Raw genomic sequence first — 22,039 nt, 5'->3', positions numbered from 1 at the left:
TGCAGGTGCTCACTGACCTACATATTTTCTTTTCTGTTTTTCTTTCTTGCCAAGACACAGCTGTGTGAGATCTGGCAATCTGCAAATCTGCATCAAAGTTTTTTAATCTTCCTTTCTGCCCATATGATGGGTGCAGGGTTTTCTCTGTAATCTTAGTGTAATGCCCTCATAAACCCCCCCAGGTTTTACATCACTGAATAATACAATAGGCAGAGAGGAGCTTGGTATTTCTTGATGCCTGCACTGTGTAATGAATCCCTCCTTTCGTCTGTTGTTCCCCATGGGAGGCCGCACTTGTTTCCTGTACTGCTGCTCAGCGAATCCAGAGAGGTGAGGCTGGTATCATAAATAGAAAGGTTCAATTAAGCAACCAGTGATATTCCCTGTGGAACATCTTCGCCTCGTGCCTGTGGAGAATATTCCCACGCCCCTTAAGAGGCACCGACATCAAAGTACACACTTACTATCAACCAGTTGCTGTTTGGAAACTCTTCTCATATCTGAGCGCTGCTTAAGTTGCACGAAGCCTGTAAGCCGAGTCTGGTTTTCTGCAAGTAAACAAGCTGTTGACGTAGACGATTCATTATTATGCTGCTTCTGAACTGTCGGATACATGAAGTGCAGAGGAGCCAATTTGTGTTCTTCCCTCGTCCTGGTCGTCTCAATAAAACACTCGCCTGTCACGTCAAAAACTGACACCTCCAAGGCCACTTCTTCACCTCTTCCAAAAAAATTATTTTTCAATGGCTCATAAATATCATTTATATATATATATATATATATATATATATATATATATAGCATGTGTTGCATGCGCTACAAGCAGTAGCTTTAACGCCTTTCCACAAGCAAAGCAGAATGTGCATGTGCATCCAAACACACGTGTAGTGCAAGGCCAGGAATATGAGAACATACAGTACATGGTACTGCATGCAGCTAATGTTACATGATAACATGTCCTATACCACCTGATACGTATTCAGCTACATGTTTCCAAATTAAACATGTAAACCAAGGCAGCGAGCAATGGCTGGGCTGGTGAGGAGGGAACTCGTGTTCCAGCACTGTGGTGGAGAAATGAAGAATATAAATGCTGAGGGAGTCTTAACTGGGCACTCAGGTTCATCATTCTCTAATTAACCCATAGGTACAGAAATACATCATCCTGAGCAGCCTGTTCTCTCCACCACCACTGAATAAAGGTTAAAAAAAACTGAAATGAGAAACATGTTCACCATCACATCAAAAGCTAAGGAAAGTCAACAAGAAAACACCAAGCAAGCAAACTAACTAGCAGGTTATTAGCAATGTAAATCTGTGTTCAGGTAAGTTATGAGACTTATAATGAGCTAATAAAGAGGTCAGATCAGTGTCAAAGAGTCGACCTGTGAATATTTAAAAATGCAGCTTCTGATTTTTTATGTGACATCATCTGTTTTGTTTTTATTCACTGACAATTAACACTATTCTGTAAATGTGCTATTAGAAGCTTAACTGACGTTTTTCACCAGTAGTGCGTACACAACTGTAAGACAGAACACTGGTTACCATAGTTACACTAAACACAGTTTCACATGTATGAGTGAAAAAGCAGTTTAATTTCCCAAAACCTGTTAACTACAACAGGACTGAATGACCTGTTTCTTTACACTTCTGTACTCAAGACTTCTAGAGTGGATGATCCTCAGTTTAATGTAGGGCTGCAACTACATTTTTTTATAACTTTTTCACACCCAATCAGGTTTCATCAATTAATCAATTTAGTTGGGTTATTTCGTTTGTCTGACCAGATATCAGCTTTACAATGTTATAAAAGGGATAACAACTGTGAATCCTTACATTTGATAAGGATAGTTAGATAGGAGAGATTGATTAAGCTTGAAATACAAACCTGGACAAACCATAAAGAACCAAAATTAACATATATGTTCTTCTTTTAACAGTCAGGAAGGAGCATAAACCTTGCCACTGAATAAATACACTCGACAACACACAAAAAAACTGCTCTGTAACCACTGCTCTGGAGGTAGATGACCCTGCGAGAACACCAACTGTCGCGTGTTCTTGAACAAACAGAACGATCATGGACGCCGACCAGCAGCTTGCACAGTTAGTATACGATGACATTTGTGCTGAAAAGGGCAAAAAAAGTGGTAAAAAAAAGGCTGATAGATTTAGATCCTGACTGTAGAGGTGTGCATGTAACATGATGTGAAAAATGTGACTGGATCTGAGGAGACTTGAGATTACAATATTTATATATCACATATTATGTCTGTCTCTGCTTTTAATCAACCAATTGTTTCTGCTCTTTTGTAATACTTTTAATACATTTTGTATTATTTAAGGAGGAAATTAACAAGAGCAAGTTTCTCAGCTATAAAATCCAGAGGAAGTTTTGAATGAGGCCGAAACTGACACTCTTACTCCTGCGATTTAAGCCCTGAGAGTGACTGTATGACTCTGCTCAGATAGCTGGATAAAGACCTGTCTTTCACAATTCATGCTGAGTTAAGAGGTTGCCAGGTCTCCTGCAGGATTTCACTTGTGCATCCCTTTAAGGAGTCTCTGTTGGAATGTGTTCTACTGAAAGCAAACAGAGCTGCTTTTAAAAGGGTGTAAATGTTTATGTTCTCATACAAACTAGGTTACTGTTTTGGGCTGTGCACACGACTGCTACGTTTTTAAAAGTGTACAAAAGTTCAATGTGAGCCCTAAGCAGACACAATGTGGTCAAACTAGGATACATCGCCATTTCCAAAGTGTTTGAAGGGAAAAGTACTGAAATGAACAAAAATGTACAAAATGTCACACAATGATGTCATCATTGTGAGGACAACTTTTACTCATAGAGGCAATAAAATGGCTATTGAGGGTAAAACAAACATATTGCAATCACATGTCTTTGTAAAATCTTGTGAGTGAAATATCATGTCATGCCAAACGTCCCTTTCACTATGGATCTCTAGACCAAGCACTGCAACACAGGGTGCTGACTTGAGGCAAGTGAAAAGTTGAACAGTGTAGTGCTGGAGCACTCTCATGTCTTGCAAGCTTTACCCTGAGGAGATGCTAATTTCCATTTGATAAAAGTCTATGATGTCAGCTGGGACACAAAGCCTGACAAATTAATTCATAAGAGCATCACATATTATCATAAGCTTCTTTCTGAGAGACGATTACAGCTAGATCTGAGACAAAGCATGCACTGCTTCTCCAGTTCCCATAGCAATATTGGTGATATTTCCATAGTAACTGGATTCTCTTTCTGTCTTATTTGCGGCCACTCCCCCGACCCCCAACCCCCGCTGGTCACCGGAGAGACACAGGATCCCACCTGTTTTGGTAGCTGTGGGAGAAAGTGACTAAACAGACCTCAGAAGTCCGCCTACATGGAAATAGTAACGTCTTGACACAATGACTGCGAGGGAGAGGTTTTAGGGCTGAGCTAGCAGGGAGATCGACCCTCAGGTTGTATTGTCACAGCTGTGGTCATCCAACAGTGTTGGACTCTCCCCAACCCCATGTGCGTGTTCAACTGTTTTCTCTTCACTCGCACCTACTTTTACCTCTCTGCTGTTAGTCTGTTATGATATTTCTCAGTAACACATCGGAACTGTTCATGAGATAATGCAAAAATATTTTTAGATTTGTGGATGAATAATCTTTTTGTTTGATCAACTGGGGAAATCCCTTTCTATTGGAGAGTAAAATTGCTGAAAAACAATTTAGTTTTATCATGAAAGACTGAAGCTTTGTTTTGCTCTAAGCTTGAGCTAAACTACAAAATTATAAAGACACAAGCATAAGGCATTTTCTTACTTCTGCTGCTGTTGTCATGCTAATCGCCTACATTCACTTTATCTGTTACGTGACTAAAGGAGCCTCGCGGGAGAAGAGTCAGTCTGTGTGGCAAACATGGTGAAAGCAGTGCGTTGAAAGGATAACATTTAGGAGAATGCACAGATGAAAAAAAACACAGCAGCTCCTCGCCTGCAAAGCAAATGTCACCATGTTTGAGCTCCTAAATGGCAGGACCCCGAGCAGCATGTCACTGAAGAAGCAGCAAACCTCACATGTATGTAAAACATGCAGCTATATTAAACCTACATATAAATGTATCACATGCTGATAAGGGCTGGAGTGATCTGCTAAGTTCACGGTTTGCTACGTACAGCACTTTGGTATTTCGGGCTCAGCTTCTCCTCCTTCCTATTTCTGTGATTGGTAAACATGAATCCGTTTAGAAAAGGTTATTTAAACATTTATCTTAAAGGAATATTCCAATGTTTTGGAAAATAAGAGTCATTCACTTTTTGGTGGAGTGTTAGATTTAAGATTTATACCACTCATATCTGTATGCTAAATATAAGGTTACAGGCAGCAGCTGTTATCTTAGCATAGACTTGAAACAGAAGGGAAAGTGTTTCCCTGGCTCTGTCCAATGATAACAAAATCTGCCTAACCAGCATCTTTAAACCTTGTTATATCTTACTTATTTAATCTGCTTCCCCATTTCTGGTCTAGCAAGAAAGCAAATATACGAATTTCCCAAAATGTTGATCTTTTCCTTGAACTTGAAGTTTAGCCTCCAGTGTGCCGATTTATGAACCCAGTGATAGTTCCTCTTCCTGTGGCCAGGTTGCATACAACCTGCAGAATCTTAATTTTCAGAGATGAAAGTGGCCCTGCTAAGACTGTGTTCGGAATGCTAAGTGGTCAGTAAGCAATCAGCCTTATAAAGCACAGGGAAAACTTAAAGAGATGAAGATAAACAGTAGGAAGAGGAGGTAAAGGAAAAGTCTATGGTGCTTCTGCATAATGTATGTACATAAGAGTACATCCCTAGAGTATGGATGGAAAAGCCATCTGAATACAAACAGCTAATTGTATTGATCTCAAAGGCTTGATATGAACCAAATGAAGTTGGGAGGAACAGTCGTTTGATCAAATGTAAAGTTGAAGTCAGGGTGATGTCCCAGACTGGCTTTCTTTCCCAACCACCACTCTGCTCCTGGTGGAAAAACATCTGAGTAGGATAGAATCCATTTGAGTTGATTCAAATGCATCCGATCTTTTGCAGGTGTACTCAACCACGGTACAGCTTTGCCCACAAGGGGTCTTTGTGTATTCATTTATTCTGCATTTACATATGCGGCTGCTGCAGGCCCTCATCTGCGAGCCCGGTACGGCCTGGGCAGCCCATGTGCCTTACTGCTGGTGAGCCCTCTGATCTAGGCAGGGTCAAAGACTCAGGCCTGAGCCAATGAGAGGATGGAGGGGAGCGGAGGAGCCGATGGTGTCACTGAATGCCTGGGAACCTGTCACTTTGCGTCAGCGTTAGCGTCTACGTCTGACCTGCTCTCACTCTGACCTCGAGCTAAGTAAGTCTAGCTCACAGGGCTGGATCACAGAGTAGCAAAAGCAACTTTTACTTTACCACCTTACACACGAAGGGCCACTTGCCCCGATGTCACTGTGTTGAGACATTGCTTCACATCAGGGTGACTCCACACTCACTAAATGGCTGTTGAGGAAAGATGAACGTCTAAAATGCTCAGACTCAGCAATAACTCATTCTCCCGAATAAGTGAATTATGTTGATCCATCTCTCGTTTAGATTTGATTAAACAGGAAATTGCAATGGACACAGACAATATCTTAGTTGAGATCTTATTTTTCTGTCATCTCCTGCAAAGCCTGACAAATACCTTCACCACAAATCATGTCATGTCATTATTTTATGTTCAAATACTAACTCTGCAAGCGTGTTCATTTACATCAGTCATAAATCAGATGGACCTGAGATGTAAAGCTGTATAACAGACTCAAAATGATTACACAGTATCTTCCTCAACATGATGGGTAACAGTGCATTAAATCATATTTTTTTATGCTGTTACACACTGTAATCACAACCCTTTTAAACCATTTGTTAGTATATCATATGATGACTGACAACAACAGCACATTTACTGCTGATAAAAATAAATAAAGTTTATATTTTTACCAAAAGTGTCAACATTTGATGTGCCAACCTCGTCTAAACACAAGGCTCTTCTTCTTTATGCTGCCAAAATTATTCTCCACAATGAGGCATTTAGAAAGAACGGATGTCCAGTGAATGATCAATGATAATATTATTCATTCATTAAGTCATGTGAAGCATCTCGGCCCTCCGATAATCAGATCCTGGCTGCTGTATAAAAATAGTGCTGTTGTTTGGTATCACACTGCCTCTTCACATGGTCCCAGCAGCCATGCATGCCAATGGAGACCTTTGTTTTGTGACACAGTTCCGGGCTGTAGGAGTGAATGAATGCTTAATTAAGCAGAACAATAGTCTGTGGCTATTGTGACTGAGGGAACAATAACCATCAAACACGTACAATGTGGAAATGTAGACTCTGAATCTATTGACCGAAAGTCCGGGCATGAGATCCTCATGGAAAACATGATACACCATCAAGTTATATTTGAGATGCAGTGTAATTCCAGTATTGCACTCTCTGCTGAAACACTGTCCCCCCCCTCCTGCTGTCTGAAATCGAAATATGACTAAGTCTGTCAACTGTGCAGTGTATATTGGAAATGTAATAAATCAAACATCATTAGAAAACGGCTAGTGGTGCACTCAGAACTCTTTTGAAGACACAACCACTGCATTTTATTGTGCTTTAAATGTGAAAAAGTAAAAATAACACATTCTGTATTATGTCAATGCAATGTCAATACAAAATCTAAAACAAGGGCTGGAAGTGAGATAATAAACCTACAAGTGATGGTAGAAGACAGAATTCTGTTTTAGTCTTAAAGCTAATGTCAGTGCAGCTTAGCAATGATGTGGCCAATCACAGTTAATATGCTGCGGTCGTGAGCTGTTCCTTCACTAGAGTGAGAAGAGGTTAGCATTCAAATGTCCAAGCACTATTTATAATGGCTGTCAGCACCAGCCAGAGCCCCCGCAGTCTGCTAATTGGGATCCCTCCCAGGTAAGAAGTGTAAGCAGCGGCAGCTCTCCCTGCCTCTCACCCAGGCACCCTGGGAAACCTTCAGCATTACTTCATGATGAAATAATTGGCTGCTTATTTTTTCTAACCCAGGTCAGCCTCTTGAAGGAGACACTGAGAACGCCTTGTCAAAACAGATCGAAGCATAAGGCCAAGAGGGTGAGCTGGCCTCCCTTGGCGCAGCATCCCTGTTATGTGAACAATCTGACATGCCACACATGTTGGATGTCCAAATGAATTGGGGAGCGTTATGGCGTCAGCTTAAAGGAGATCTAACAGTTAGAGGTGGGGGCTAATTCAGCAGTTTTGTGGGCCGAAGTGAGAGTCAAATCCCGAGCTTGAATCGGAGCCTCTACTGCAGAAATCTGTGTTAAATCGCACCACACTCAGTGCCAGAATTAGCTCCTCACCACACTCTGCACAGATGGCATCAGAGGCATTCGTTGCAAATGCTTCACATTCTAGTCCAGGCTGCCTGACCCCTTCCTTAATCCTAATTAGGAATGCAATTTCTACGCAGGCCTTTTTGAAACGTGATGAAAATAAACGTTTGTACAGCTCCAGCACTGGCTTATGGGCAGTATTAGTTCATGATTGTGACGCCATTTTAAACCGATCACTACATCAGGGTTTTATAAAGGACTATTGCTACTGTGTACTAATCTATATCCTCCCTGTGAGTCAACAATGAACTGGTCAGATAATAATACATGGTGGTAAATCCCTGGATAACATTCTGCTGCTTGTCCCCTCCACCAGGCACACCCAAACCTCCCCCACCTGATGTCCTACACACACACACACACCATAATAGAAATATTCTCCCTTTTCCAAAGCATTCCATTAGAACACCACAAAGGATTGATTAACCAATAATTCATCCACAACATGTAAAAACTATATGTTAATAGTCACATTTGAAGATATCAGGCTTATCTTGCTGCTTTGATATAAACACGTTGTGTCCTGTGTTTTTTGACCAGCCAGCAGTTCCTTTGCCTAATAATGCCCCATTCGGCCGGCACACTGACAGAGAGACATGGGGGCAGCTGAGCCACTCTGCCACAGCCTGCAGAGATAAGCGCTCATTGTTAAGTACGTGGACGGTGAGCGTAGCTGACCACGATGAGCTAAGGCTCAACTGACAACCGAACAATAACACAACACCGCACAGCAGAGACATGTTGACTTAGCAGGTCCAAAAGGTTTAATCTGCTTCACTTCCTGCGTGCTCCAAGGATGGACGCTGTGGGCTGAAAAGGGCAGAACTGAAAGGGTGTTTTTTGCAATGCAGCCTTTACAGACACGTCATCTTTATATACAGTACAACTCTGCTGACTTTTATTTTTAACTGGTTCCATGAGGTGTGTGCCTCACCCAGCACACATCAATGCTGTTTTAATATCCCTGCTCCTCGTCTAGGCTCATTGTAATGAAATGACACTAACCATCTAAGCACGAACACCAAAAGACACATGTAACAGTGCATAAAACACATCCAACAAGAGTGTAGCCAAATGTACTCATGTCTTGAACTGTGTGACTGCACATTTGTGGTGCTCAGGAGCATAATGTGTGAGATGGCAGCAGGAAGCTTATAAAGTCTCCATAACAGGGCCTCCCAGCAGTGTTCAGCTCAGTCATCAAGATGCTATCAGCTCTCAAACAGCAGGCCCAGTACAAATCCCAGTATCTCTTAAGTCTAGTCTTACAACAGTGGCTTCCCGCAGTCGAACTGACTAATTGGCTTGTTTTCAGTCTGGAACAAACAGCATCTTGTGAAGGGGAGGCCCTAAATACTGGAAATGTTGGTTAGATTAACACGATATGTGCCTGATGACTGAGGAAAATAATGATTTATATTACAATATAAAAATGTGAGGGCTCTGAATTTCACAATTCCTTTTCACACAATTTCAGTTTTTTTTTAACTGATGATTCACAACGAACTTGTTTATGCTCCTATGAACCATCCACATGCCATTCGAGTTAACTGTTTTCCACAGTCACAGTGCCCAACCCTAGAAGCTGACACACTGTGTAATTAAAGCCCTCTGAAACAGGCTATCAATGCCAATCTCCAGGCGCTATTACAGGAAATACAATTTAAGGAGAGGGTGAGTAAGAGAAGTGTATCTGATTGTTGATTACATGAAATATCTTTAATACCAGAAAGATGGATGTGCCTGCTGACTTTGTGAGGAAAAAAAAGCTGAAGTCAATCAGCACGGTCGAGCAAAGTGTCAAGGGTCAAACACAATACTGCTGCAAAGATTTACTTTTTGACAAAGATTTACTTTAACCGAGCCCATCACGAGCTATGGCAACTGGCCTGCATGTTGTATAATGCTGTGGGAAGCAATTCTGACTGTTTCATTGTTCCTTAGTAAGCACTAATGTGAAGTACATGAAGAGGAGTGCAGAATGTGAGGTCGCCAAAAGTGTGTGACTGTGTGGGGATGAATGGTCACAGGTGAAATGAGCTTTGACAGGCAGCCGGGGTCGAGGGGACTGGGGTCACCACGCCACTGCCTCTCTGTTTTTAACCCAAGACTTTTAATGGAGAAAGTCATTTTCAAAAAGAGACACAACTTTCTCCTCTAGGAGCCTAACTGGAAGTCTCTTTGTGGCTGATGTAAAACGTAGAACGTGAAAAGATAACAAGCAACTATTTATTTTATTGAGAACACAAGGAGGTTTGAATTTGAGAAGGCTGTAATGAAATATCTAACATTTACACAAAAACCAACATGGTTTTACACAAAATTCAACCAACTAAAATGTCATGAAGTTTTTGTTTTGATATGTGTTTATTCCAATCTCTGACATTGAGTAACTCCTTATTAAAAAGGGTGGGGACGCCTGCTCTCATTATCCACAAACTGAAAACAGACATCCAAATTCCATTTTGTTAGACACATAACTGGGAATATTTTATGACCGTAAATCATGAGCCTGACATAAAAAAACAAAGATAAATATTGAGACATCTTAGTGTACAATTTCCAAAGAAGAATTTGCCAACACGCAGCCCCCTTAGACAACAAATGTGCATAAAGGCATACTCTACACTCAAATAGTTTGCACAGGCTGGCTGAGCTGTGGGACAGGGAATGTTACTTGAACAACAGCTGGGGAGCGAAACCATCTGAGGCTTCTGCTGCTGACCACCCCCACCCCCCCGCTGCTGAAGCCACACTTCCATCACCTGCTCAGGGAGGAATCCTTGATGGGTTTCCGTGGGAAATACCAGACAGAAGCATCAGACAGTCAAACGACCGACCATCTCATGCCACCCATTCTGTTCCATGCTGCTACGTGACCCATGCCACCATGTATACTTTCGCACAGGAAGTAAAGGTGTGCTGTGGACAGTCAGTGCAACCCACTGGTCCGGGAAACAATGGCTGAGTTCCAAAGTGCTTTCATGGTAAGAATAGCAGACAGCTGGCGACCTCAATCACCTGCTGTGTCTGCTTGCGTCAGACATAACTGCTCTGTGTGCTATGGCACCCATGTTCTCCTCCGTTCAATAATATGTTCATTAGACAGAAAACATTGGCCTTTGTGACAATCAAAACAAAGTTGGATGCCACATACTTAAATAATGTGAAAAAATAATTTTGAATTAAACGTTTTCCCGCATAGCTCTGAATCTATTTTTTTAAGAAGATTATAATGCACTTTCTGGTGTTTACATGCAAATAGAAAAACAAAAACCTGGACACATCTGGGGCTTGAACCAGCGGGGGAATTCAAATCCCATGGAGTTTATCTCTGCCTTAACTTGTCTGCCCAAATGATACCGATATTACCACTTTACAGGCACCATACAGTAAATGTTCACCAAGAACTTGGTAAAAGCGAACAGAGTGACGACAATATCCCATCCAATAGACACTAGCATCACCAGTCAGCTTGTTGCCCATTACAAGGAATACCCAGAACTAAAAAAAACTAAACTGAACAGTGGAGTAAAACTCAACTCCATAATACTCTTTACTGAGACATGCTCAGCAGGCCAAGAGCTGACAAGTCATCACTGATTGGTAAAGCACCAGGTTCAGTCTGGTTAAATGCATCAATCTCAACACTGTAAGGACAACAATAATAAGATCATTTAAGTTTCCTGACATTCTCCTCTATGTTGTTGTGAACACATCTGACCAGAGAATCTACTACAGCGATGTTCATGTTTAAAAAAGAAAGAAAGTCCTGAACAATTAAAAATGGTTGTATAGAGTAGGCAGAAGTGGTCAAGATCTCCTTCATAATGATTGCTATACTCAGATCTGACTAGGACCTTTACACTGGATACCAGCCCATAATAGTAGTCCTTCAGAGCTTGTAAGCTTGCCTGACTGTAGAAATGCACTTCTCGCTGAACAACATTACCACGCTAACAATTGCCCCAAAGGAAGCCGCCCACAGATGTGAGCGCTGATGATCTTGAGTGTTGATGATCTGAGATAAAACTGTACAGTCGCTCAGTTCTGCGCGAGTGATTCTTGGCAAGGAAAGGGACGGGCGGCGGAGTGGGTTGGGGGGGGATGTGGGGGATTCATTACATTGAGCGCTGGCTGGACGGAGGCTGTTCAGAGACGCTCATCAGCACGGATATACAGAATCCCTCTGAAAGTGTGGCGGAAAGCTCATGAAACCATAAGATCATTGTTCTAGCTCAAACCAGATTGGGCCAGAGTTATATGGCTGTGAGGGAGCCGCAGGTTCAACTTTGGGGTGGAGTGCGGTGGGTGTAGGGGTTGGTTGTCTGTTGTGTGTTTTTTCTCCTCTCACGAAAAACATACACACTTTCTGAGGCCGTGTGTGTGCACCGTAAACTTTACCCCTGCCGACTAAAAGGCTTTTGTTCTCTTGTTTTCTGCTGTTGTGTCTTATTTTCTCAATAAATTATTTGTTGACTCTTTGCTTTTGTATGTTGAATATTTCAGGAAGTGCACATCTGTGCTCTCTCTCTCTCCCTTGGTTCAAGAGAATAACTTTGAGACGTGGCTTTGTTTTTAGAACTGAGTGAGACCAGAAAGCCCATTGAAACTAATGAAGAAATTAGTCAAACACCTGAAATACAAGGCACAGTTTTGTCTTAGAAATGTCCTCTAATTTCACAAGGTTAAATGCTCTTTCCTTAAAGTCAAGCTTTCCTCAAAGTGGAACTCCACTGTGATGTCACTGAGTGGTCAAGTTACATTGTGTGTAATTAAGCCACCAGGTTTTGAAAATGAAGAAAGCACACAAAAAAACAACCTTTCTTTGTATTCTTAATTTTGATCGTATTTTTTTTAATGGACAAAAATGTTATTGTACTTTACTTTAAGCTTTGCATTGTGGCACATGAGAGCAAGTTAATAAAGGTCTAATTAATCTTGCTTTGATTTTTAATATAATTTTCTTATCCTTTGTACGTTAGTTTCACTGTGAAAATTCAAAAGGGACAAAAAGAGAGTTGACCGTACAATAAAGCTGTGAACTTGCGGGTTTGTTGATCCCTGTTCATTAAAAAAATAGAATTTTTATCTATTTTTTTGTGTGGTATCTTTTCACACAACAAGGATATTTTCCATTGTCTTGGAAAATCCCAGATAATAATGCCATGTGATTATTGTGGCCCTATGAGGAAAACTCTAGTTCCAGATGGTTTTTTTTAAGGTTACCTTTTAAGCTCCGATAGTGACCATTGTATAAATATGTTAATCTTCAGAAGTAGAGCAGTCTAGTGAAAGGAAATGGTAGAGTAGATAACACGGTCATTTTGGGAATGACTCTGCTCTCTTGGAGGATGTGAGGCTAAATGTTGAGAAACTGACAATTTAGTTTAATTACAATCTTAATGGCTAAAGAAATCAGGAAATCCCTTAACGCAGATGGGCTGTGGAATATTCACTGGCTCATCCTGTTTTGACCTTAATTTCTTCCTCTTTTCCATCATTTAGTCCAGGTCAATACACAGAACAGTGTTTGAAAATATTTTAAATCCTATGCTCCTCTTCCTTCAGTGGACAGTCTTGATAATGTCAGTTCAGTACTTTACTGTAAGGCTGTGATCAGCTTTAACATTTTGAGTGACCTGTTCCATCGATGGCAAATGCCTGACAAACCCCTCACGCTGAAATCCAGTCAAATTGCTTTCTTGTGCCTCTGTTGCTTTCTATGACACAGAAACCATGCAGACCCTCATGTAAAGCCCCCTCGATTGGAGCTCAGACAGGGGCCAGCCACAATGTTACAAACTCGTCATCTATGTGTGGCATCCTGACAAATATCTGAGGCACTCGCTCAACTAAGTATGCCCTCACACACATTTGGCCACAGAGCTGTGCACTGTATGTTGAGCTTCCACTCTAGCCTGATTCACGCAAAGTCTAAAACGCATGGACAATCCGGGTACTCATGATCTTTTCTGACAGGATCAGGAAATTCCATTAATGCTCCTCAATATCAACCATTTCTTTTCTCTTTAAGTATTTATTCCTGTTCCATCCAACAAAACTTGGAAGGAGGGTAGTCCACTTTGAGCAGAGAAGAGCATTCAGCTGAAGATCTTGTTGTCTGGATTTCATTCTTATCTTTCATTTGGCCTAAAAGCAACTGGTGTACGAGATCAATACCATTCAGATCAATGCCATTCAGATGGCTTTCTGCCAAAAGTGCTATCAATTCCAGTTCAATCTCAACATATTTACCACTAAGTAGCCCATAAGGGATAGCCCTCACACCATATGGCCAGACAGTCTGGTAACAATCTGCCAACTCTATCTGTCCAGTCTGCTGAACGCACACTGTGCTGTTACTGGTGGGCTTTCTATAGCAGCAGAGCGACTGATAAGAAACAATTAAATAGATACAATACAGCATTTACAATTTACCTGAGAAAAAATACATTACTTATCTGTTATTTACTAGTTTAAAATTATAGTTAATTTTAATTTTATTAGTTTTGTGTGGGGAATCAGATGAGAAGTTTGACAAACTTATGTCAGTAGATTAATATGAAGCTATAGCAAGCGTCTTAGTTTAGCATAAAGAAAGGAAATCACTGTGGAGGGTAACAAAATCTGCCTTCCAGCAGCTTAGAAGCTTACTAATCAACACATAGTATCTGGTCTGTTAAAATATTTATTGGCTTTGAGCAGTTTCCAGGTATCCAGCTGAGATTCCGGAAAGTTCACGCTCGCAGCCATGAAATACTGCAAACAAATAGCCCTCTTTTAAAGTAATGGAGGGTTGTTGATTTACACTTTGTTTTTTGTACGGATTAAAGAAACAAGCTATAACATGTTAATTATTGAATGTTTAGAGGAGCTTTTTTGGTGGATTTTGTTGCCGAGTTCTTTCTGCGTCTTAAAGCAAAATGTTCCCTAACTGCTGACTTGATGTCAGGGTTATCCATCTCGAGCTAATTAGACTTGTTCTAATTTTACTTGATCATGATTGGACCAAAATAGTCACGTGATATATGCAGTTGGAAGACAATAATGTTGATCCCTCTTGAACTCACTTTTATTCTGCATTATTATTCTAGGTCTTACATCAACTGCCCTTGTGTTTTTTTTTGTTGTTTGTTACACAATGTACTCTTCTGCAGCTGCTGTGGCACTTTAGTCCAAGACAAATTTCCTCATGGGCACAATAAAGTATATTTGATTTAATAAATAGGTTTAATGTATAATATTTACAAAATTTAATTTGAATAGAATGTTATTTTTTTGATTTACATGTGTTAATTGTGAAAGGAAAAATTACTTTTGTTACTTTGTGAAGTCATGAGAGCTCAACAGGCAGCCGTGGCAGTGGGTTGGGGGTGAGGCAGTTCGCCGCCCTGTATCATGATACAAGATTGTGGACGTGTGTATAACGGTTTCGGTCTTGGTTTCAGAATGGTCACACCCCTATATGAAGATGATATATTTTTTGGGTATGAACAAGAAAAGCCTCCTGTGCTGTTAAGTGTCATGTCTGCTGATAAAAAGTCAAAGTGACATCTGAATTCCATTAGGCTCGGATTCCAAAGCAGGCTTAGGCAGTTGCAGCAAATGTCCCAAAGCAAATTTGAACCAAGATCTAATTTGTGATTTATTCTCAGAGTCAGCAGTCTCCCATATTATTTTAAGATGAACTTGAGATGGCGTGAAGAATGACTGCCGATAATCTGACGCTGGATTTCACCTCAATGCACCTCAATACTAATTGTAACACTGAACTGATAAATCAAAAAAAGACTAAATGTGACCTGCAAGAAACACTTTACTGAGAAATCTACTGCATCACTACTATTATTCTATTACACACAAACACACAAACATACACACACACAAGTTAATCATCACTAATAACTCATTTGGATGAGCACCAAGATTTCTATGTCATGTCTTACCCCGAGCACTCTGAAATCCCCTCTCTTCCGCTTGTCCTGCCAAGTTTGGAGCTACTGAATCCCTCTTTTAAGACATGATGACTAGGATCATGTCCTGACATACAGTAGATTCTTAACCTCGGAGAAATTATTTTTTCTTTTCAATTAGGAGGGTGTTATAAATATATTTCAGAACTTGGTTGTAATTCCTAAGCTACACTCAGTGCTTCTTGAGTCTAAAAATGTCAGGCTTGCCAGCACGTAATAAATAATTTCCTCATTTTATTAATTTTTAAGTTGAGAACATCAAGGACTAGGTCTTGCTCACTGACCAAGCTCCATCCATCATTTCTTCGCTGCATCCCAGAGGGTGCCACTAACCCGCATTAAGTCCCCCATCTGACATTAAGTGTCTCCTCAGTAAAAGGGTGCATTTACCCGTAACCATTGGCATGACCTCCTGTCAAACAGGTGCATCCACACCCCTAATACCTCCACTGTAGCTTGATGCTCACTTGAAATAAGCCTGGAGGGGGTAGATGTAGGTGTGGAGACCTATACAACCTACATTTTAACACACTACCACATGCAACTGCTCAACAGAGGGATATCTCATGGTAATAGTATAACAAGCACTATCAATCACAGATACAGCTCAGATGAGATTTTCCTACACTGCTGCTTGTCACTTATTTCCCCCAAAAACCATGAAAAGAAAATTACTTTTTATCAACTCTTATCATCTTTCCTAAGGGTGATGTTCCAAGGTGACGATCAAGACCAGGAAAAACAAATCTGTAGTCACAACAGACAAAAGTTATTTTTCTCCAGCTTGCGCAAGCTGTTGTGAGATTCTAGGCACTATATTTGACTTCTCTGGGATCTCGTCTCCAAGGAAACACACATACACAGTTTTGTTTATGAGCTACCCCTGATATCTTGTTGGTATTGTGGCTACATGTCATCAGATGAGTTTAATCATCATCAGTCACTGGTTCTATAATATAATCCAGAGAATGAGATTCACAAAAGACAGATTTCTGATCTTATTTCAGGTCAGTAAGACTGTACAGTCATATTTCATTCTGCCAAGAATCTTCTTAAACATTGTTTATCACTGACTGATAACTCATGGTCTCCCTGCCTTACTTTTTTTTAAATGAAAACTGAAACTGTGAACTCCAAGGAAACTTAAAAAATCCGGTTCAAAATGAGGCAGAAAAGCTTTTAGCCATGACACAGGCTACCTTTCAAGTTCATTTAAATATTTTAGTATGATAGTAGGGCTTACCTGGCCCTGGTTCCTGCCATTAATAGTCCCTGGAATCCCTATGTGACCTAACACGATCAAACATCATCTGGGCTGTAATGTTATTTTAGTTCTATTGCTGTTTTTTCATCAATTCACGTTCGAATAAAAAATGATCCCGGAACCAGAGAGAAAAAGCTGATATGTTGAGCTGTTGTAAGTATATAAGTTTTTCCTACGGTCATTATCACAACGGATGTTTTTAATGGCAGAGCCGATGGTTTGGAAAGAACTGTGATCAAACACCTGAGGTTGTCAGATGACTTGGCCTTGTGGCTATTTTTAGATGGTAATTGCCCTTTTGTTACAGCCCGGTAAACAAAAGATGAATCCACAGCGATTATCTGGTTATGACTCTCAGCGGGAGCGCAGCCTCCAGCTCTTTCCTCTCTGACCGACAGCAGCTCAGCCACATGCAGTTCATTGCCTCTGCCATGTCATTAATGAAACCCCTAATTATTTCACTAAGCTGACAGCATCCCAATGCTTGATCGATGCTGGTCTCTTTTGACCTATTGATGTACTCCGTCAGTATCCAGTGAACACAAGAGCAAAAAATCCTCTGTGGTGCCTCGTCCCTCCAGGGACCATGTGACCACAGATATCATCAAACAGGAAGCCACTCTTGCGCTGCCCTAAGCTCAGACAGCCAGTATGGAGGCATCTTAGAGATTATCCTGTTGATCTGCTGTATCTAAACATTGAATAATAATGTTTTGTCTAAACAAACAATCACGTAGCAGACTATGGGTGAAAAGACATAATTTCCAAAAGCTCATTACTCTAAACAGGATGACAATTAACTCCCTTTCTCCTGACTACCTCTTGGTCATACCCCTGGTAGTAGTTTATCGACAAAACATTAGAAGAGAACATTCTTTCTCCAAACTGAGACCATTATAACATTTTCAAATGGAGTTTTTGGTCTGTACGCAGTGCCTGGAGGCTGGTTCCAGTTTATGGTTCTTTCACATGGTAGTCTTATTGACATTTGAAGCACGCACATGCCACTGCCATTTCTGGAACGTGAGCATATTAACATTTGCCTTTCAACCTCGGCATCTGCCGTGGGTTCCTGCAAGCGAGCGCTGATAAAAGCGGGGTGCTGTATTCCTTCTCTGTGTCAAGTTAAAGTGGATTTCTGTCTCAGGAGATGAAGCGTCACACCCTGCTTGTTTTCTGAATGCCTTCAACTAGCAACAGTGCTGAGCTTTCTTCACCACTCCCCCTTTCGGCTCTGACCTCAGCCAGCTCATCAACAGGCCTCCCTTTTATCTCAGAGGAAAACAGGTGGTTATGATTGTTAGGCAGTGCGCATGTGATGAGAAAGACTCTCCCTCCATGTGTTTTCTATTTGGAATGCTGCATTTGCTAACGTGCACACTCAGGTTTGGGAGGGACGCAGAAGATATTTCTGGTCACGCCTGCGACGCGGCTCCAAACACCACTGCCCACTCCTGCTCAGCTGTTTCTGCTCATTCCACAGGAAGGACCATGTGCCACTTTGACTTTATTCCGTGCACACATACACATGGCTGACTGCAGTGATATGAAAATGATTGCAAAACTGTGTTATTTTGTTAAAAATGTATTACACAACTCCCAGTTAGGCAATAAGGACAAACCAGCCCATGGTAACAGCAAAATTCTTTCCTGCTGAGCACAGAATGACAGCTATGATAAATGTGTTATGCCCCTGACACATCTCACTCAGGGGTGTCTGCTGAGATGAACTCCTGACTTTTGACAAACAAATGCGGTGCAGCAAGGGACCTTTTTTGTTTTTCTATCCCTGTTTTACTCTGCCATTTACTTCTCTGCCGTAAAATGTCAGACTGTATGTGACTTGCCCACAGGGGCCGTACATGCCATTCAGAGAGTGCTTCAAACATTTGCTCACAAGCTTTGGGTGAGTAGGGAAACATCTGACAACGTGCACCTCCGAGGGGAGCCGCTATCAGCAGTTATCTTGGGGCACACTGACTCCTGCCACTCCAAACGGCTGTGCCACACATGCCAAACAATGAGAAAAGTGCCAACACTGGGCTCGACTGCAGACAAATGTTTGAAGTGTGCTGGGTAACGTCATCCAATGAGAACCCCAGTCAAAGCTCTGTGAGTGATGCAATGACTTATCAGCAAAGAACACAGGGAAGGCTTAACAACAACCAGAGGACAGATTTCTCCGTTATCTTATCCATTCAGATAAAGTGAGGCTCCAATTGGATTAGGCTGACATCCATGAGTGAAAACAAAGATAATGCGAAGTCATAAAAATGCCAATTATCTAAGGAGGAGAATTCAAATTCAACACTTGAGCAAGTGTGAAAGGTGATTAACTGAGCCTGAAACATTATGTACACAATCTGAGTCTACTTTTCAGGTAGTTGCTGATCAGGTTTTTACAATTGTATTTTTGCTACTGATGAAATGTTCTCTTGTTGTTACAGTTAAATAAAAAAATACAGCAATGAGGTCTGACATGTTCAGATGCATGCACGTGGTTCACATGAGTGTCAAAGCAGTGATCTCAAAGTTTATATTTGCTCAGTACTAATCCACTCCACATATCTTGGCCATGCTCTTGGCAGGAGGGGTTCTGGCCGACGTCCCCTGAAAAGTCCAAACCACTTTCTTTGGAATATTTTGAGTGAAATGGCTCAGATGAAGCCAACAATGGAAAATATCAATGCATTCCATTAGATCAGATTGGAAAGTCTGCTGTAAGCATGTCTATTTAAAATAACAATGGCTCTCGTCTTTCGCTCTGCTGACAGATGTCTGTGCTGATATATGCAGCTATGTTCAGTCGTGCTGGCTTTGGCCTTCACTTGGTACTGCTGGAGTTGCGAGGCCATTAAGTTGGTCGTTTCCCAAAGAATGTCGTGAATCGAAAATAACAAGCAGAGTGTGACTCACAGAACAAGCCCAACTCACTTTATGGAACGTCACAAACTGAATTTGGAGCAGAGCTGTTCCAAAATACAACAAACATTCTAATTACAGTCAGTCCCTATTAGTAATAAGTGCCTATCAGCACCAATTAGTAATTCATAACACGGCTTGTGGCCAGCTTCCGTCAAGCCAGATTTGTCCTGTTTCTAAAGACAGAGGCAAAGCTGGCTGGGGGCGAGTCGGCCACATGGCTAAGCCCTGCCCAGGCAAGACAAAAGAAATTCTCAAATCTTCGCCAGTTCACTGCTCCCCCCTGAAAATGTCAATTTAGCTGCTATCATGCCCTGCCACAAATTCACACAGGGGAATGTCATTAAGAGTAGTGACTTTGAAATGTATCGCTCAGGAAAAAAAATTGTGCACACAGCCTTGAGGTATGTCAGGAGAGAACAGTGTCGAGCACAGAAACAGATTTCAAACAAGCTCCACAGCGATTCCTAATTAAAGCAAAGAGAATGAGCCAATTCATACACGTGAGAGATCACAGGAGGGTCTTATGTCAGCACTTTCCTTTGATCTGTATCACCATGCCCTCACACCTTGCTTCATCTTCATCCAACAAGAAACCAGAGAAAAACCAGCAGCACATTTTATACTAAACCGTGATGGTAACATTATCACCACAGTACACTTATTAATGCGTGGACAGAGAAAAGGTACTTTATCGAAAACATAAAACAAAAGGAACGCTCTTCAAACTCTAAGCCAAGTTTTTTTAGTTTTTTTTAATCACGATCAAAGAAGGCCATAAGGAGATTACTGTCCGTATCAGGAATGCATTGAAGGGTACATTACTTCAACCCATGAATTATTTCCTTTTCTTTTTTATGATTTAAATTATAGATTTACATAGCCCTGGTTAAAGTTTTTTACTTACTGAGAGACATATAAAAAGCAAACATAAATAAAAGAAATGATGAATTAATCGCTACATTGCACAGCAACAAGTGGCATTCGCTACTTTATCACAAATACAATCTTGTTAAATTAATAGTAATTTTTGGGACATATATTTACGAGGAGTCCTCGTCTCTTACAGGTTGAGCTACGTTTATCTTGTCCAACTGTTGGAATGATAAACTGAGGGTAATCAGTCTTTCTTTCGGCCGAGGTGGGGGGGCAGTGAAACGAATTGATTTAGTGGCTGGTTGTGTTTTCAGCAGCTCCAGCTCAGGAGCGCTTTGAAAGGGTCCAGCGGCCGCGGGAGGAGGAGGAGGAGGTGGAGGAGGGGGCCGAGGACACTCGGCGGCCCGGGCTCCGGCTCTGGCTCCTCCCGCGGACAGCTCCGCTGTATTCCGCCGCAGAGAGGAGGAGGAAAATAACCGTTATCTCGCATCACTTGTTCCAACATCTCTGCCTCCGCCGCAGCTCCAGACCCGCGTTAAATAGTTAACGGGGCAGCGAAACCGCTCTGAAACCACATTCACCTCACACACACGAAGTCCACTCGCGAGACTGAAACTTTCTGTTCATCCCAAAGTGAGGAGGAAACGAAAGAGGAGACAAAAACGTGGCGGCTGGAGCGGGCTGTGAAATGCGCCGCTACCTGACCTGCCGTGAGACCCGCCATGCTAACATGTGGCTACACACGGAGAGTTTGTTTCACCCCACAGCAACAGACGCTTTTCCACCATTAAAAATAATAACAGACATTCAACAGTGGAGGCAGAGTTAGCGATGCGGTTTGAGGGGGAAACAATAGCAGCTTAAAACCAGCGCTTCTCCGCGTACATCTGCAAGTGACGTTAACAGCAAGTTGTTTCTAAAATGGCGACTATATTTGCCTTTTTTAAGAGAATTAAAAACTATATTAGCTTGGTGCCGGGAGGACCGTGCTCGCTGTCAGTCTGCCCCGAGTTTAACCGAAGACACTTTCTGAGGCGAACTCCGCTATTTCAGATGGAAAAACCTCGACCAAACACACGCAGAAGTGACGAGTAATGGACGGCTTCTCCCTCCGGGAGTTAGAACAGGAACGGCAGCCGGTGAGAAAGCATATAAAAGTACTTACAGTGAGTTGAGAGGAGAGTCAGGAGACAAGCCAGACGTGCTTTCGCCATCTTGGAATCGATGCAATGCTCGGTTTGACTGGACCGTACATGCGCAAAGTGGCGACGCGACCGATGGAGCGAGGGAGAGAGAGGTAGGCAGGGAGTGGGAGAGCGAGAGAGAGAGAGGAAGAGGGAGGGAGGGACAGAAGGAGGGAGGGGGTATCTATTATATTGTGGTCTCCATAGCGACCGAGAGCATCACTCACTCAGACGGGACTTTATAGTTGACACGAGGTGGGAGGCTTCTTACTGCGGTGGATTTATACAGTACGGATCCAGGCAGCAGCTGGGGGCTCAGATAGGAAACACTCCGGCCTCCAGCCCCTCTCCTCTTGTGTCTGTG

General features: G+C 41.8%; 1 protein-coding gene across 1 annotated transcript in view; it reads right to left on the bottom strand.

The window, feature by feature from the left end:
- Window positions 1–21,822, bottom strand: part of LOC118121870 (junctional adhesion molecule 3B) — a gene marked incomplete at its 5' end in the record, with an annotated part of 33,782 nt that extends 11,960 nt beyond the window's left edge. The window contains one exon of the mRNA XM_035178079.2: window positions 21,657–21,822. Within this exon, the coding sequence (XP_035033970.2) occupies window positions 21,657–21,822 (166 nt within the window). The remainder of the gene's footprint in view (window positions 1–21,656) is intronic.
- Window positions 21,823–22,039: the final 217 nt, after the last annotated feature.

The sequence above is a fragment of the Hippoglossus stenolepis genome, chromosome 15 (genome assembly GCF_022539355.2).
Source record: "Hippoglossus stenolepis isolate QCI-W04-F060 chromosome 15, HSTE1.2, whole genome shotgun sequence".
Lineage (NCBI taxonomy): Eukaryota > Metazoa > Chordata > Actinopteri > Pleuronectiformes > Pleuronectidae > Hippoglossus > Hippoglossus stenolepis.
Note: the sequence above shows the minus strand (reverse complement) of the source record. Positions and strands in the feature narration are given on the sequence as shown.